The 14,128-nt window shown below is 47.7% G+C and overlaps 1 protein-coding gene and 1 long non-coding RNA gene across 4 annotated transcripts in view; one reads left to right on the top strand and one right to left on the bottom strand.

Annotated features, from left to right (window-relative positions):
• The window catches only part of mmp14b (matrix metallopeptidase 14b (membrane-inserted)), a 12,998-nt gene extending 4,625 nt beyond the window's left edge, over window positions 1-8,373 (top strand). The window contains exons 2-10 of the mRNA XM_019864819.1: window positions 3,961-4,109; window positions 4,203-4,325; window positions 4,807-5,114; window positions 5,545-5,706; window positions 5,817-5,974; window positions 6,048-6,186; window positions 6,289-6,439; window positions 6,600-6,715; window positions 6,903-8,373. Coding sequence (XP_019720378.1) covers window positions 3,961-4,109; window positions 4,203-4,325; window positions 4,807-5,114; window positions 5,545-5,706; window positions 5,817-5,974; window positions 6,048-6,186; window positions 6,289-6,439; window positions 6,600-6,715; window positions 6,903-7,390 — 1,794 coding nt within the window. The 3' untranslated portion in view covers window positions 7,391-8,373. The remainder of the gene's footprint in view (window positions 1-3,960; window positions 4,110-4,202; window positions 4,326-4,806; window positions 5,115-5,544; window positions 5,707-5,816; window positions 5,975-6,047; window positions 6,187-6,288; window positions 6,440-6,599; window positions 6,716-6,902) is intronic.
• LOC109512812 (uncharacterized) overlaps window positions 1-13,245 on the bottom strand; it is a 20,664-nt gene extending 7,419 nt beyond the window's left edge. For 2 of the 3 annotated variants that reach the window (XR_002167595.1, XR_002167596.1), the window contains exons 1-3: window positions 13,045-13,245; window positions 12,054-12,153; window positions 9,246-9,413 (exon numbers count right to left, since the gene is read on the bottom strand). This is a non-coding gene — a long non-coding RNA (uncharacterized LOC109512812). Of the gene's footprint in view, window positions 1-16; window positions 599-9,245; window positions 9,414-12,053; window positions 12,154-13,044 lie in introns of those variants that run through there. The other variant, XR_002167594.1, reaches the window with a different exon arrangement.
• Window positions 13,246-14,128: the final 883 nt, after the last annotated feature.

Genomic DNA, 14,128 nt, shown 5'->3' with positions numbered 1-14,128 from the left:
GGGGGGGGGGGGGGGGGTGCATGCACGTCACTTGCGTGTCACATCATGACACGTTGCGTTCACGTTAGAAGTCACAAAAGATCAGATTGAACACAAATCTTAATCGGGAATTGTGACCCGCTGTGTGAACATCGTCTTTTTTCACATTTGTGTAAAACTTGACTGGAGAGTTTCCACTATGCTTTATATTACTTTACATCGACATTATACATACACGCTCAGATGTATATACACATTTTTTGTGTGGGATATACGGTTTATTTTTACTATTTTACCTCCGACAAAGAAGAAAGACAGGATGTAAGGAAGGACTACCCCCCCCCCTTCCATTTTGTTATAGACAAAGACCCACCCCGGTCATAAAGGACGGGTGGCCCGAGAGCCGTATGCCCAAGCAGGGATTGATATCATTCCAGGAAATGAGGTCATATCCAAAGCGGTCACCTCGACGAGAGGAATCGTTGCCATGAAAATGACAACTTGCAGTGACGTCCACTCGCCTTGTGAGGTCGGATTGGACTTGGCCGTCGAAAGCTTTGCTAACGTCTCCCCGGGGATGACATGCCGTGTATCCACTTGACGCTCACTTGCAGGCAGCCTGTAACAAAATGTGACAACTCCAGTGTCATCCCATCGAAAGGATAGCAGGGTGAGGAGCATCCAGCACCTCCGGGCGACCGCCATCCCAGTTGATCACCCCCCTTTTTTTTTTTTCCATTGGCTTGGCCTGAATGGAACAACTGACTCCGGTTCTGCACTGACACACTCTCCCTCATGCAAACTCGCCACCTATACAAAGCGGACATGCTCCCCTTTTCTTCTTGACCGTTGCCACGAAGTCTTCCACGTGGGCGGCTGCGACTGTAAATTTGAAACCGCTGACTAAAATTGCATGTTTGATCTGAGAGGATAAAACAAAATAAATCTGTCGACCGTTACGTAAAAACGGTTTCGAAGCGGCACTTTCGCATATTCGACTTCAAAGGGGCTTGTAAGTGTTGAGAGTCATCGTCTGCGTAAATACGGAGCGTTTCCACTTCACGCCACCTCTTAAGTGACTCGGCCTATTAGCGGTGTAAAAATAGCCTCGCTCAAAAGTGAATAAGACTTTGTCAAGTCGGAGGCAGAGGCCCTTATAAGGACGGATGGAAGAATGCGAGGAGCTCGAAAGTTCAAACAAGCGCGCAGTGTCATACAACAGCAGTCTTTTGAGTGAGCTGGAGAGGGGAAAAAAAACTAAAAAAAAAAAAAAAACAAGCGTGTGACAATGTCCCAAATATCAGTCAAACCTTGTGCACCTTGTGCAACGGAAGCGATGAGGTCGAACACGACCACTTGTGATTTGTATTGGGAATCTTTTTGTTTTTTTCCCCAATAGCAAAATCTGGAATGAAAGGGTTCCCTCTCCCGATTGCGGTTTACCAACTGTGGCCCCTCGACGTATCATATTTACTGGCCTATCACAGAAATCGGCACTACACAGCAGAAATGAGCGTTGTATTCTTCGTCTTTCAAAATATGTTTCATATGACAGAACTTGAAGGTGACAGTAGATACATGGCAAATTTTACACATATTGTATGCAGATTTATTCCATTTTTTCCCCCCATAATTGTTTGGACATTTGAGCAAAATAATGAAACTTGCTTCTTGTTTTGACCCCAAATCAGACCTGAGACTGAATCGACAAGTACCAATTGGACTTCAAGACCCAATTAATCAGCAATCGTTTCCACGCAACTTTTAAGAACCAATTCATCCGCTATTGGATTCTCCTCCACCACTGCCACCGACGATGCTCCAATCCGCCATGTTTCCTTTTCTTTCTGCCGCCGGTGTGCAAGGCGCTACACGAGGAGACAGCGAGTCTTTCTGTGAGTCCACTTGCGTCCAGTTGTCGCAGCCAGAAAGGGCTCATTGAAAGGTAAAGTCGTGTAAACACTCCAACCGCCGCGTCTCCCCGACACCGACCAAGAGTGACAAACGAAACCTTTTTCATGCCAAACTCGCTCACGTCGGACCGGAATCCGTCCTGTCCATACCAGTGAACTGTAAACCATGTTGAGCCGTCGCTGTACTTGCTGACGATCAGCGGCGGACGGGCTTTGGAAGAATGATTGACAGCCTCTGGGTGTGGGCTGACTTTTTTTCCATGAGAGGGCAGAGAGGAGAAGGGGTGGAGCGAGGAGGCAACGAGAGGAGACACTTTGAGGTTTGGATGCGAGGCGGCATGCGCAATTCCCCGTTTTAATGAGTGACTGAGGCTGGAGCGCCACGGCGGACATCTGCTGAGGTTTGCCCGAGTCTCGCCCCCGGGCCGCTCCCTCTCGCGCTCTCTTTGCTGCGGCGGCCTTGTCGCCAGCAGATGTGTCCTCTACTTCGGAGGCCTGCGATTCGGATTCCGCTCCGACCTCGCGGCTCGTCTTTGCGCTCGCGTGGGGTTCCGCCGGGTTTTTCTCTGGCTTCCACGCACGTCAGGGCAATCGAAGACTTTATTGTCCCGTTAAGCGTGAATTGTTGCTCGTTTTTCGTGCCCTGTGATTGGTGTCAAGCAGTCCAGGGCCTACCCCCCTTGCCTCTCGCCCCGAGTCTGCAGTATTTGTTTAAAAGAGATACACAAATACTACAAATAGCCAACTTGGGGCTTCTAAACAACACGTACTGCATCTATGCTCAAAGAACAGTTCATGAAATACATCTGCACAATCGAAAGAGACTGTTTGTGCTGCACCTGTGCCCCGTGGGAGGGTGGGAGATCAGGGGCCGGGGAGTCTTACACGTTTTTAACTTACACGTTGTGTTAAAAAAAATTGCCATTGCTCTATGGTCATTTCACTTTTTTTTTTTATATTATTTGGCCCAAATAAGTTGCAATTGCTCTTCTATCGCACATGTTGTGCGAGACGCTTTAAAAAAAGCGAGAACAAATTTAGAATGTTAGCAAAGTGATGAAAACCAAGGTGAAGTGTTCGAAAGAAAAAGTGCCATGACACACCATGAACGAGGCATTCATTGAATGCATTTATTCCTGTAGTTTTAGATCGCGTTGGGACATGAGGGAAATAAATATGAGAATCCAATCAGCATGCCGCATTGGAATTCAATAACAATAATTTGTCAATCAAAACCGGGCGGCACGGCAAGATCATGCCATGTGACATTGCAGCCATTGACTACACATTTACTCTCACTGAGTGACTTTTTAAAAGCGAGGTTCGTTTTGCCTTCCCAATAGGCCTCAGTGTTGGGTTTTTTTTCCCTCCAACGTTTAGCCACAGAGGGAAAGAAGCCGCGCGGGCCGTGCGCCGAGCAAAGCCGCTGGCATCCGTCCAGGTGTCAAGCCAGCGCCTCGGCGAAATGCTTTTTCCAGGGGGAAAGTAAGGTCAAGTTCAGCCTGAGAATTCTGAGGAACCCGATGACCATTGCAGCACTGACACCGAATCAAAAGTGTAACTTGCCTGCAACTGAAGTGAAAAAGTCACATGTTACTCAAAAGAGGGAATTTCCTCAGGCTTGCTGGAGTTTTGTCGAAACTTGAGCCGTGTCTATCGGTTGGAGCGGCGCTTTGGACCCGCTTTGCCTTTGAGTCAGTTTTCGTCCTTCGTTGGCTGACTGTTGATGGTCGAATAGTTTTTGGAGTTCAGTCACTGAATGGAGAGACGCCAGAGAGGCTTCATGTGAGGCCGCCGCCGTTGGCACCGACGCAGCAAAACAACTCATGGTCCGCATCAGTGTGGAATTGGTTCTTTTCACAACAGCTGCACTTAATACTTCAACATGAGGTTGTTGTGATTTTCAACATCCAAACACATTCTGTTCTACGATCTTGGTCGAGGTTCAAAAAGTCCAGCGCGTGTCACGTCAGTGTTGTTGAGCGTCTGTTTGGAGTTGAGCAATCATCATCTTTGGTTTTGTCACGGGTTGTATGAGTAACAAAACATGTTGTCTCTTTGTGCGCAGTCTTGGCTGCAACAATACGGTTACCTCCCCCCGGGGGACCTGCGGACCCACACCCAGCGTTCCCCTCACTCCGTCTCCTCAGCCATCGCCGCCATGCAGCGGTTCTATGGCCTCACCGTCACCGGCTCCTTTGACACCAACACCATCGAGTGAGAAACCATCGATTGTTTTACCCTGAGCACAGTTCCGTTCCGTCCTACGTTATGAAATCCGCGACGAATGCGAATGGGCATGTCCGACAGGGCGATGCAACGACCTCGCTGCGGTGTGCCAGACAAGTTCGGCGCCGAGTTGAAAACCAGCCTGCGGAGAAAGCGTTACGCCGTCCAGGGCCTGAAGTGGACCAAGAACCAAATCACATTTTCGTAAGTGACGAATGAACATCCATCCAGTTTAGCGAACAACAAGCAAGCCGTCAATTCATCGCCATCACAATGAACAAGATCAGATCGAATGCACATAACTGTATGACGGCTTCGCAAAATTCTACCCGACAAGTATGATGTAAACATAAGCCCGTAAGTCATACAGTATTTCAGCTTACAACAACAACGCAAACAGCAGATGCAGCAACGTAGCTTGCCACGCGTACTCAGATTCAGATTTTCCTTTCCTTTCATTTACTGGAGGCCACTCATGTCCAATTTGCTGTCTCCATGGCAACTCGAGGAGACATGGAGATCCACCAAGACCCATCTACACATTACCTTCTTTAAAAAACAAAACAAAAAAAAAACAGCTATTGCAATGTTCAAATACTTCCCACAGTTCAGCGCCAAAATTCCCCTCAATCAAAATGTCCTGGTACTGCGCAACTTTCAAAAGACAAAATGTGCCCATCCTCAGAATACAGAACTACACACCGAAGGTGGGCGAGTACGAGACCCACGAGGCCATCAGGAGGGCCTTCAAGGTGTGGGAGGGCGTCACCCCACTGCGATTCCGGGAGATCCCCTACCACTACATCCGGGACAAAGTGGAGGAGTTTGCGGACATCATGATATTCTTCGCCGAGGGCTTCCACGGCGACAGCAGCCCTTTCGACGGCGAGGGAGGCTTCCTGGCCCACGCTTACTTCCCCGGGAATGGCATCGGGGGGGACACCCACTTTGATGCGGCTGAGCCTTGGACCATTGGAAACCGGGATCTGATGGGTAAGGCGCCGCCAAGCGAGGGCTGACGCATTTTGATCAACAGAGGGAGTCGCCTCTGTCATTCACAAGCTCAAGTCCTGGGAAATGTGCAAGACTTTTTTTTTTTTTTTGCTGGTGCGTGCGTCCTACCAGCGCCGACATGTCCCATCTCGTGTCGGCACGATGAAGTTAATTCCCAGAGTCTTTCTGTTAAGATGGGGAAGTGCTTATTTCTGGATTGGCTTGAGTCAGTCTTCGCACGACTTGCACATGTTTGCACTCGTCGTCCTGGTTTTGATTTGCAGACGGGTCAAGTATTTTGTATCCACGTTTAGTCACCGCCATAAAAAAGCCCTCTCATGTGGAAAGGTGTTTGAGCATTTCACATGTTATCTTCATGTCCCTTCCTCTTCCTATTTCGTCACATTGCGTCATGTTTGGATGCTTCCAGGCAATGATATTTTCCTGGTTGCGGTGCACGAGTTGGGCCACGCTCTCGGTTTGGAGCATTCCAACGACCCCTCGGCCATTATGGCCCCTTTTTACCAATGGATGGACACCGAGAACTTCCAACTTCCCGAAGACGACCTGAGAGGCATACAACAACTTTATGGTACAGTGGCTCATCATTTCTGAACATATCGGTGGAGACTATTTGCTGAAGTTTTCCAAAGCGGGTCGGACTGACCTCTAACATTTTCCTTTGCGATTTTCCCATTGCAGGCTCCGGATCAGGCCCCCAGCCCCCATTTGCGACACCTCGAATTCCAACAGACACAACTCCCAGCTATACACCAGACAAACCTCGTTTTGGCCCAAACATTTGCGAGGGACACTTTGACACCATCGCGATCCTCAGAGGCGAAATGTTTGTGTTCAAGGTAAAGCCGCGAGATCTTGTTTTGACGAGATTAGGGGCTGTTAGGAAATGAGTTGTCTCCCCGCCCCCCTCAGGATAAGTGGTTCTGGCGTGTGAGGAACAACCAAGTGATGGATGGATACCCCATGCCTATCGGTCACTTCTGGAGGGGGCTGCCTACTCTCATCAATGCCGCTTTTGAAAGGGAGGATGGGACGTTTGCTTTCTTCAAAGGTCAATTTTGCCTTCGCGTTTGACAGAAAAAGATTCCACCGGTTCCTCACTTCAAGGAAATAATATTCACTGTGGGCGCTTGTATTTCCTCTCCCCAATTAGGTGATCGATACTGGGTGTTTAGTGAATCTATCCTCGATGCCGGTTACCCCAAGAAGCTCAGGGAGATGGGCAGCGGCCTCCCGAAAGATCGGATCGACGCCGCACTTTATTACACCCCCACTGGGCAGACCTACTTCTTCAGAGGAGACAAGTCAGTCTGACATTTTGAATCACAATTGGCCAATGAGACCTGCAGTGTATGAATGCAACCTTGCAACCAGCGGCAGCTCAGAATTTGCGCCACAGCAGTTGATGGCAAGTCTTGACCGGTCCGAAATGACGTCCCTTCTGCTTTCCTGTCCTTTGTGTAGGTACTACCGTTTTAACGAAGCATCGCGGAGCGTTGACACTGGTTATCCAAGGCCCGTCAGCGTCTGGCAAGGAGTGCCCGACAATATCAAGGCAGCCTTCATGAGCAAAGATCAAGGTATGTCCGCCCAGAAGTACGGAACTTTTGGGCGGGGGGGGTAAATGACGTAAATACGTGCAATAGCAGCAGACGAAGCTAAAGGAGCCAAAACGAGAACCCCAACGGCCGAACGCAACAACTGACAGCAAAAACACAAATCAAGTCCCAAAAAGTAAAGCGTGTTCATCTTTCTCCTCCTCCTCAGCGTACACCTACTTTTATAAAGCCAACAAGTACTGGAAGTTCAACAATCAGATGATGCGCGTGGAGCCCGGCTACCCGAAATCAGCTCTGCGCGATTGGATGGGATGTCCCAACGAAGACCCCAAGACGGACGGAGGAAGAGGCGGCCACGACAAAGACAAGGAGAGGGACCACAACGACGACGACAAGGACAGAAGTCGAGACAGGGAGACAGACAAGGAGAAGGAGAGGGAGAGAGAGAAGGAGAGAGAGAGAGAAACCGAGACAACGGTGGATCGGGAAGAGGAAGCGGACGATACGGAGGTGATCATTATCGAGGTGGACGAGGAAGGAGGGGCGGGAAGTGGCGGGGGCGCGGCCGCCGTGGTCATTCCATTGTTCCTGCTGGTGTGCGTGATTGCAACGCTGGCAGCTTTAGTGTTTCTCCGTCGCTACGGGACTCCTCGCCGACTCCTCTACTGCCAACGTTCCTTACTGGACAAGGTGTAGTCGGAACAGGAGGGCAGGACAGAAAGAGAAACAAATGGAAGGCGACGTTCTCCCAAATAAGATCGAATGTGAGGAAGGGCGGGCACGCTTCACTTTTGAAACCACCGGCAGGCTCTTTTCGCTCCGTCGCTCGAGCACTCGATCGGGCCTTCCATTTGGTTCTCTGTCCTTGTGGGGACTGACGCCAGCTCACAGCTGTTGCTTTGTTTGTTTTAGCCTTTTTTCAATGTCTTCTTGTCAAGTCGACGCCATCGCTCAGCGTTTGTTGCCTCTTCGCGGCATACCATGTTCCTCGTGTAAGCAAATTGTGTCTTTGACCCCCCCGCCGCCGCACCAGCAATGTACTGCACACCCCACACACGCACGGTTCCCTCTGCACACACACCCAGACACTCATGCAAACGTTTTTCCTCAAACCACAAAGTCATTGTGTTTTTGATCCTTCCAGTAAAAGAGAACGGAGCCAGCGCGAACCATAAAAGGGAAAGAAACCATCAGCATGAGCAATAAACTGTGTGTTTCCCCTTTTTATATAAATGCTGATGTTGTCATTATTATTATGACTATTACTATTATTGTTGTTGTCTGTGTCATGAATGTGTTTTTGTACATTGTCATTAAAAAGTCCTGCTGGACAGTGACATTCCGTTTTGAAAGTGGCCTTAATTTTATATGTGGGAATAGTGAACGGGGGACGCGGGTTATTATTTGTGATTGAAACTTGATTGTTTTGATTTTATGGTCAAATGAAAATAAATCCGAAATCTGAAAAAAAAAATGGCTTCCATTTTTCATTGTACATGTTTACCATTTTACAGTTTGGTGCTAATTTTGCTCGTCAGGGTTTAGGAGAAATTTCACAGCAATGATTATGATACTAGTGATGATGATAATAATGAAAGATTGATCTCGTTTCCGCAATGAGATTGTGTCTGTGCTCTTGACGTTTTGGACATTTCCTACAAAATAAAGACACTTCAAAAGTATTCATGTGGTGTGTTTCTTTCATGAGGCATTTCACGTACAATTGCTTTGACCTACGCGTATTACTGCATCCATGACCTAAAAAACTCACTAACTCAACAGGCCCTGCAGGGAGAACTGAACCCCCCACCCCACCCCCCAAAACTTATTTAAAAAAAAAAAAAAAGTATATATTATATATATCATCAGCCACATACTAGAAGGAGTGCAACACACCATATCAAATATAGCCCGTTGGGAAGAAATAAGAGAAGTTGTGGTTTAAATGTGGGTCAGTCACATGGAGGCTACACACACCAGTGTGCCACATGAATTGTCATTTTGAGGAGCTTACAAAAGCCGTACAAATTTTTCATTCGGATTTGTGGATTGGGCGGCACGGTGAGCAACCGGTTAACACGTCCGCCTCACAGTGCAGAGGTGGCAGGGTTTGATTCCGGCCTTCCTGTGTGGAGTTTGCATGTTCTCCCAGTGCCTGCTTGGGTTTTCTCCGGGTACTCCGGTTTCCTCCCACATTTCAAAAACATGCACGGCGGGTTAATCGAACGCTCTAATTTGTAATTGTGAGCGCAAATGGTTGCTCATCTCTGTGCGATTGGCTGGCAAGCAGTTGAGGGTGTCCCCTGCCTGCTGACCAAAGACGGCTGGGACGGGCTCCGGCACGCCCGCGACCCTCCTGAGCGTCAGCGGATTAGAAAATGGTTGGATGGATGGATTTGTGGATTTTGAATCCAGTCTTCAAAAGGTGAGAGGTCACTTCCGTGACGGGATTTTGTTTTTAGGTATGACATCAATTTGAAATCTGGAACGGGAGAAGAAAGGCTTCCCTCATTGTTCAGCCTGTTATACATTCCTGTAATACAGTTCTTACCTGCTCTTTAAAACCCAACCGCCTTCCAATTTTTGCCCTCCTTCTGGTCTCCGACTGTCCTCCTGGACCTCCAGCTTTCTTGCTCCCCAGCCACTCCACTCTCCATTAGCGGGGCTCGGAAAATCAGGCCCAGGAATTGGGTTGGAAACTGGGGAATGCGTCCAAATCCTAAGTAGAAACAGGGATAAAGACGATCAACCCGTTGCACAGCAGGAAAACATATCTCAGCTGTATGGCTGTGCGTGTGTGCGCGCTCGCTCGTGCGCACGCGTTTGTGCGTTTCCCAAGTTCTGAGTGTGGATTTTTTTTTCTTTAATGCAGCAATGAATACCATTGGTAAATATTTGACCCCGGTCTGATGAACTCAACGTGGTCATGCATACGTGAATGTCTAATATGCACTAAGCATTTATATGTGTGTTCGACAACAGTGCCTTCCATCGTGAGGCAAAAAAAGTTCTAAGTTTACTTCCGAATGACCCAAAAGTCCCACATGGGCGTCGCCTTAAACGTGAGGGAAAGCAGATCAATGATGTGTAATGACAACAACACAGCGTTCATTCGGTAAAAGTCATCAGTTATTTTCTTCCTCTGGAAATAAATATATAAAAATAAATAAAGAAGGCGCCCAGTTGTCTCCACTTGGCTGAAGTGTTTTGAACAGTCGGGGCTGGGGAGGGAGTGCGTGAGTGCAAATCACGAGACTGTTTGCAGGATGGAGTAGGATTGTGGATGTGTGTGTGTGTGTGTGTGTGTGTGTGTGTGTGTGTGTGTGTGTGTGTGTGTGTGTGTGTGTGTGCGTCTCGGGGTGGATTAAGTCACATTTGGAGACCAGAAATGGTGCAGAATTCCGTGAGCTACATCTGGAATTGCAACTGCATCACAAGCATCACGTGCACGGCAGGACATGGCAATGTGGCCGCGGATGCGGATTTCAAAAAGACGTCCAACAATGTTGTGTTGTGACACACAAACAAGAAATGGAGCAGTGGCCCTCAAGTGTCTTTTCCGTCTTTTCCTGCTGAGTCTGCAAAGTGAAGTCAAGAATGGGCACAACTCTTTGCATAGTTTCTCCGAACACCTCCTTGCCCCCCCCCAACACATTTTTGTGTAACTGGAGAAGCTTTTCTTTTTTTCTCTCAACAAAACCAGCCACTTTTCCGACCAAGATAAAACAGAAAATGTTGCCAGATTATACTCTGCCGTCTGGGAAGTGAAAAGGTGGCCGCGTCGCATGTCCCAAACCTCATTAAGTGTTTTCGAGAGTTTTTTTTCATGGCAGGACACTTCCTGTTCCAGTTTAATGTATTTGTCCTGCTGGTTGATGAGTGGAAATTTCCCATTGGAGGAGGTTCCGCTCGGGTCCGTTGCGCCTCATATAATGGCCGAGCCATATATCAAAGTTGGAATGGCGGGACAAAGCTCACGGCGAGAAGCCCGGGGAACTTCCCTGTTAAAATGAGAAAGACTGTTGAACTCTGCCTGGCAACAAGGACGTCGGGTGAAGTAGCTCATTAGGGGATACTGGCGAGCGGCCTTATGGGCGACACCGGGATTTCATTTGCATTATAAATGTTCCTTATGCTGTCTCACTGCTCGAATGGTCGGTCAAGGGGGACAATTTACATGAAATAGTAGCGAGAAATAGTCTTTTGGGGTGCTTATTGAGGCTCCACAGCAGCGCTTTCTAGCTGACGTCGAGGTATTCTGCGAGTTTACAGTCCGTTACGTGGTTTTGTAAGTTTGACTGATATAACGTTTGCTTGACTTTGTTTTTTTTGTTGTTTTTTTTTTAGAAAGCGCCTGGCATTGAATCTGATATTCCGGTTGTTGTATGCAACAATTTCAAATGTCATGGTGAGTGTTCTGTGTGCGGCTCATATGGCTGCTGATTTATTTCCTGGTTTACCGTAGTAGAATATAGATTTTTTTTCAACATTGCACTTTCACTCACCACTGGCCCCTCAGAGATCTTTACCGTCAAAACCCAAAAAGCAGTTTTGTGTCGGCTGCGGTGCAGTGGGCGCAGTCGCCCAGAGGGAGGTATTGTGTGGGTGAAACAAAAATTGCAGGTGCAAGGAAGCTGACCGATCAACAGTTGACTTTTTCTTTCCCTAAAAGCGTCTGCCTCATGCGGCCTGGTTTTTTCCCTGAGCCTGGCAGGAAAACACCTCTGACATGAGATGCTGATTCAGGCTCTCCTTCCTGGTTTTGCTCCAAGGCCAACTGTCCTCATCGTGACCTAGTCATATCCACAAGGAAACAAGGGAACCCCCCTCCCAATGGGGAACTAGTCAGGAGAGCGGACTCATTTCATGTCTGAGCTCTTTGCCTTGCACTCTGATCAAGAGCTATCCTACAACCTGATGCACTTTTTTTTTCCCTCTCTCCACAACTCTTCTTTTACTGCCACATCTGGTTTCCATACGTGCAAAGAAGTCATCAGAAAGAAGGGAGGTGGTGGGAGATCGGAGGGATTTGCAATCACGGCGACTGGCAAGATGGCTTTGATCGTATCTCTTCTTGTGTTTCCTTCCCGCTTTGCCTCGCGATGAGAGAGGGAAGCTATAAGATGTGTCAGAAGGGGCGGCCGTGTGCCAACAGAGAAACACATTGAACGCAGAGGAAAGTCGTGCTGAGATCAGAGAGGCCACCGGAGAGGTTGTCTTTGAAAGAGGAGCTTAGCGGGACTGTGTGTTGAGCGCTGGACACAAAGACCTATGCGGTTTGACTGTGGAAGGGGAGGCATGCGTGGGAGGGGACTGCTTACAGGACGAAAGAAGATTGCTTTTACAGCATACTTCTTACCGGGAGTGGTCTTGCTCAGCTGACTGCTCTGTACCATTAACCCCAGCTCTGGACAAGACGCAGGTGGTCCATCGTGGTCCTCCAGCTGCTATTATGGGTTCTGAAGAGAAAAGGAAAAAAAATTGCACTTTATTACATCAGGTTGGGGAGTTTGGGTCAGTGGTGTGCAACGTGAGTTGCTGACTCCCTCTAACTTGCGGACCTGCAGAACTTTGAGTCTGGACACCTCAAACTCAGCATACACACATTTTTAAAAGATGAATGAATGCAGTTGCAAACTGTTCTCGTCATTTTTAGTACATGCTGCCAGGGGGGTGCACAGAGACGTTAGGGGCAGGTGCTCAAGTCCGCAAAAAGGCCACCGATAGGATCTATTTTTTTTTTTGCCCGAAGATAAGTATTCAGCAGTGCCTGAAAACAGTATAAAAATCTAAAAAATGCAAAGTGAAGAGACTGAGAAACATCGCCCGGGCAGATTCAAGCCATAGTTTGGGTCGGTGTGTGCCGCGATCACTTTTTGAGCAGTAAGTTTGTTTACCTTTGAAATCAGAATAAGTACTGAAATATGAGGTTATTAATTTATAATAGATTTAAATGTGTCAGGAAATAATTCTAAACTACAAGCCGTTTATGTTTTGGATTCACGAGCAAGCTAGCTAGTCCAACATTAGCCAAAAGCTAACATCTTGAGTCTTACTCTGATCGCCGCAATTCATACGGCGATCGAACATTTTATCCCACCACCAAAGGGCCATGGCAATTAAGCCCCAGTTGAACAACTAGCAATACAATGTCCTGTTCATTCGTCTGTCGCCGATGCTGGTAAAGTCACGGGGCCGAGCGGTGCGTTACCAGCACAACGAGCCAAATACATTCAAGTTGACAAAACCCGAACGAGTTCTGATTCTGAGAATCATCCTTAATTACCTTACGTAGCTTCAACCACGACCGGTATCTGGACAAAATTCTGAACACCAGGTGCTGTACTTACCGTGCACCAGCTAGGACTCCTCCTTCAGGTAAGATTTTGAAGTTTACACTCTGTATCCATCTGCTTACAAAGTGTAAGCCTCCAGTGATTTGTAACCTTTCACCTGGCGGTGTGTCACAATGCCGTTCGTTGTCGCCACCGGGCAGTGGCAGCATCGACTTGACGGACCCCAGGCACACTCGTCAATGATCGTTGATGTGGGGCCGAAAACAATCTGGAAGGACATTCGTCTGTGATTGGTCGCCACGGAGGCAATTGGAGAGCTGCAATAAATTTAAACAAACGTTTTAATTTTGTTGGGGAGTCAGCTCTGTGATTGGTCGCCACGGAGGCAATTGGAGAGCTGTAATAAATTTAAACAAATGTTTTACATATTTAGTTAGGGAGTCAGCGCAAAGTCTTAAGGACTGGCATCCTATCTTCGGATCTCTCTTCTGGACTCCAAAGGTTCCTTGACCCCAATGTTAGAAGTACTGCAGTATACTTTTCTTAAAAGCCAAAGACATAGGACAGATGATTGCGAGCCATTTACCTCATGTGAAATTTGCGGACTTAATTCTATCTATAAAGGAATCTATTCTTGCATGAAAGTGAACCACTGCAAGAAACAGTACGCTGCGTGGCTCTTCTAAATGCAAGAAAGCACGCTGTTTGGCTCTTGTAAATGTACTGTATTGTACTGTAAACACATGCGGCAGTACGCATGTCCCTCTCTCTAAACTGTCTTTCTTCATTAATGTCTGGGAGAACTCATGACATTATGAAAATCAACTGCCAATAAAGCACCCTCTCATATTTGCTTCGACATCTGAACTGCCCTAGTTGTTTGTCAGCCGGATAAGATGGCAGAGGATTCATCAGTCCAGACGCGTGGACTTGCATCAGGGCACAAAAATGTCATGCTCAGCGACCAATGGGCTGTAATTACACAGGAGCTCAGCTGTGGTCTGCAGGATGAACGTCAAGAGCAGAAAAATGGAGCAAAGGGGACAAAGAAGGGGGAAAGCTCGTGATTTATACCGAGGGGAACGGTGGCGAGGAAACGAGCGGATTAAATATGAGGATTTCAAAGAATACCTTCAGC

The sequence above is a fragment of the Hippocampus comes genome, unplaced genomic scaffold (genome assembly GCF_001891065.2).
Source record: "Hippocampus comes isolate QL1 unplaced genomic scaffold, H_comes_QL1_v1.1 scaffold285, whole genome shotgun sequence".
Taxonomy (NCBI): Eukaryota; Metazoa; Chordata; class Actinopteri; order Syngnathiformes; family Syngnathidae; genus Hippocampus; species Hippocampus comes.
This window is presented reverse-complemented; position numbering and strand designations above follow the sequence as displayed.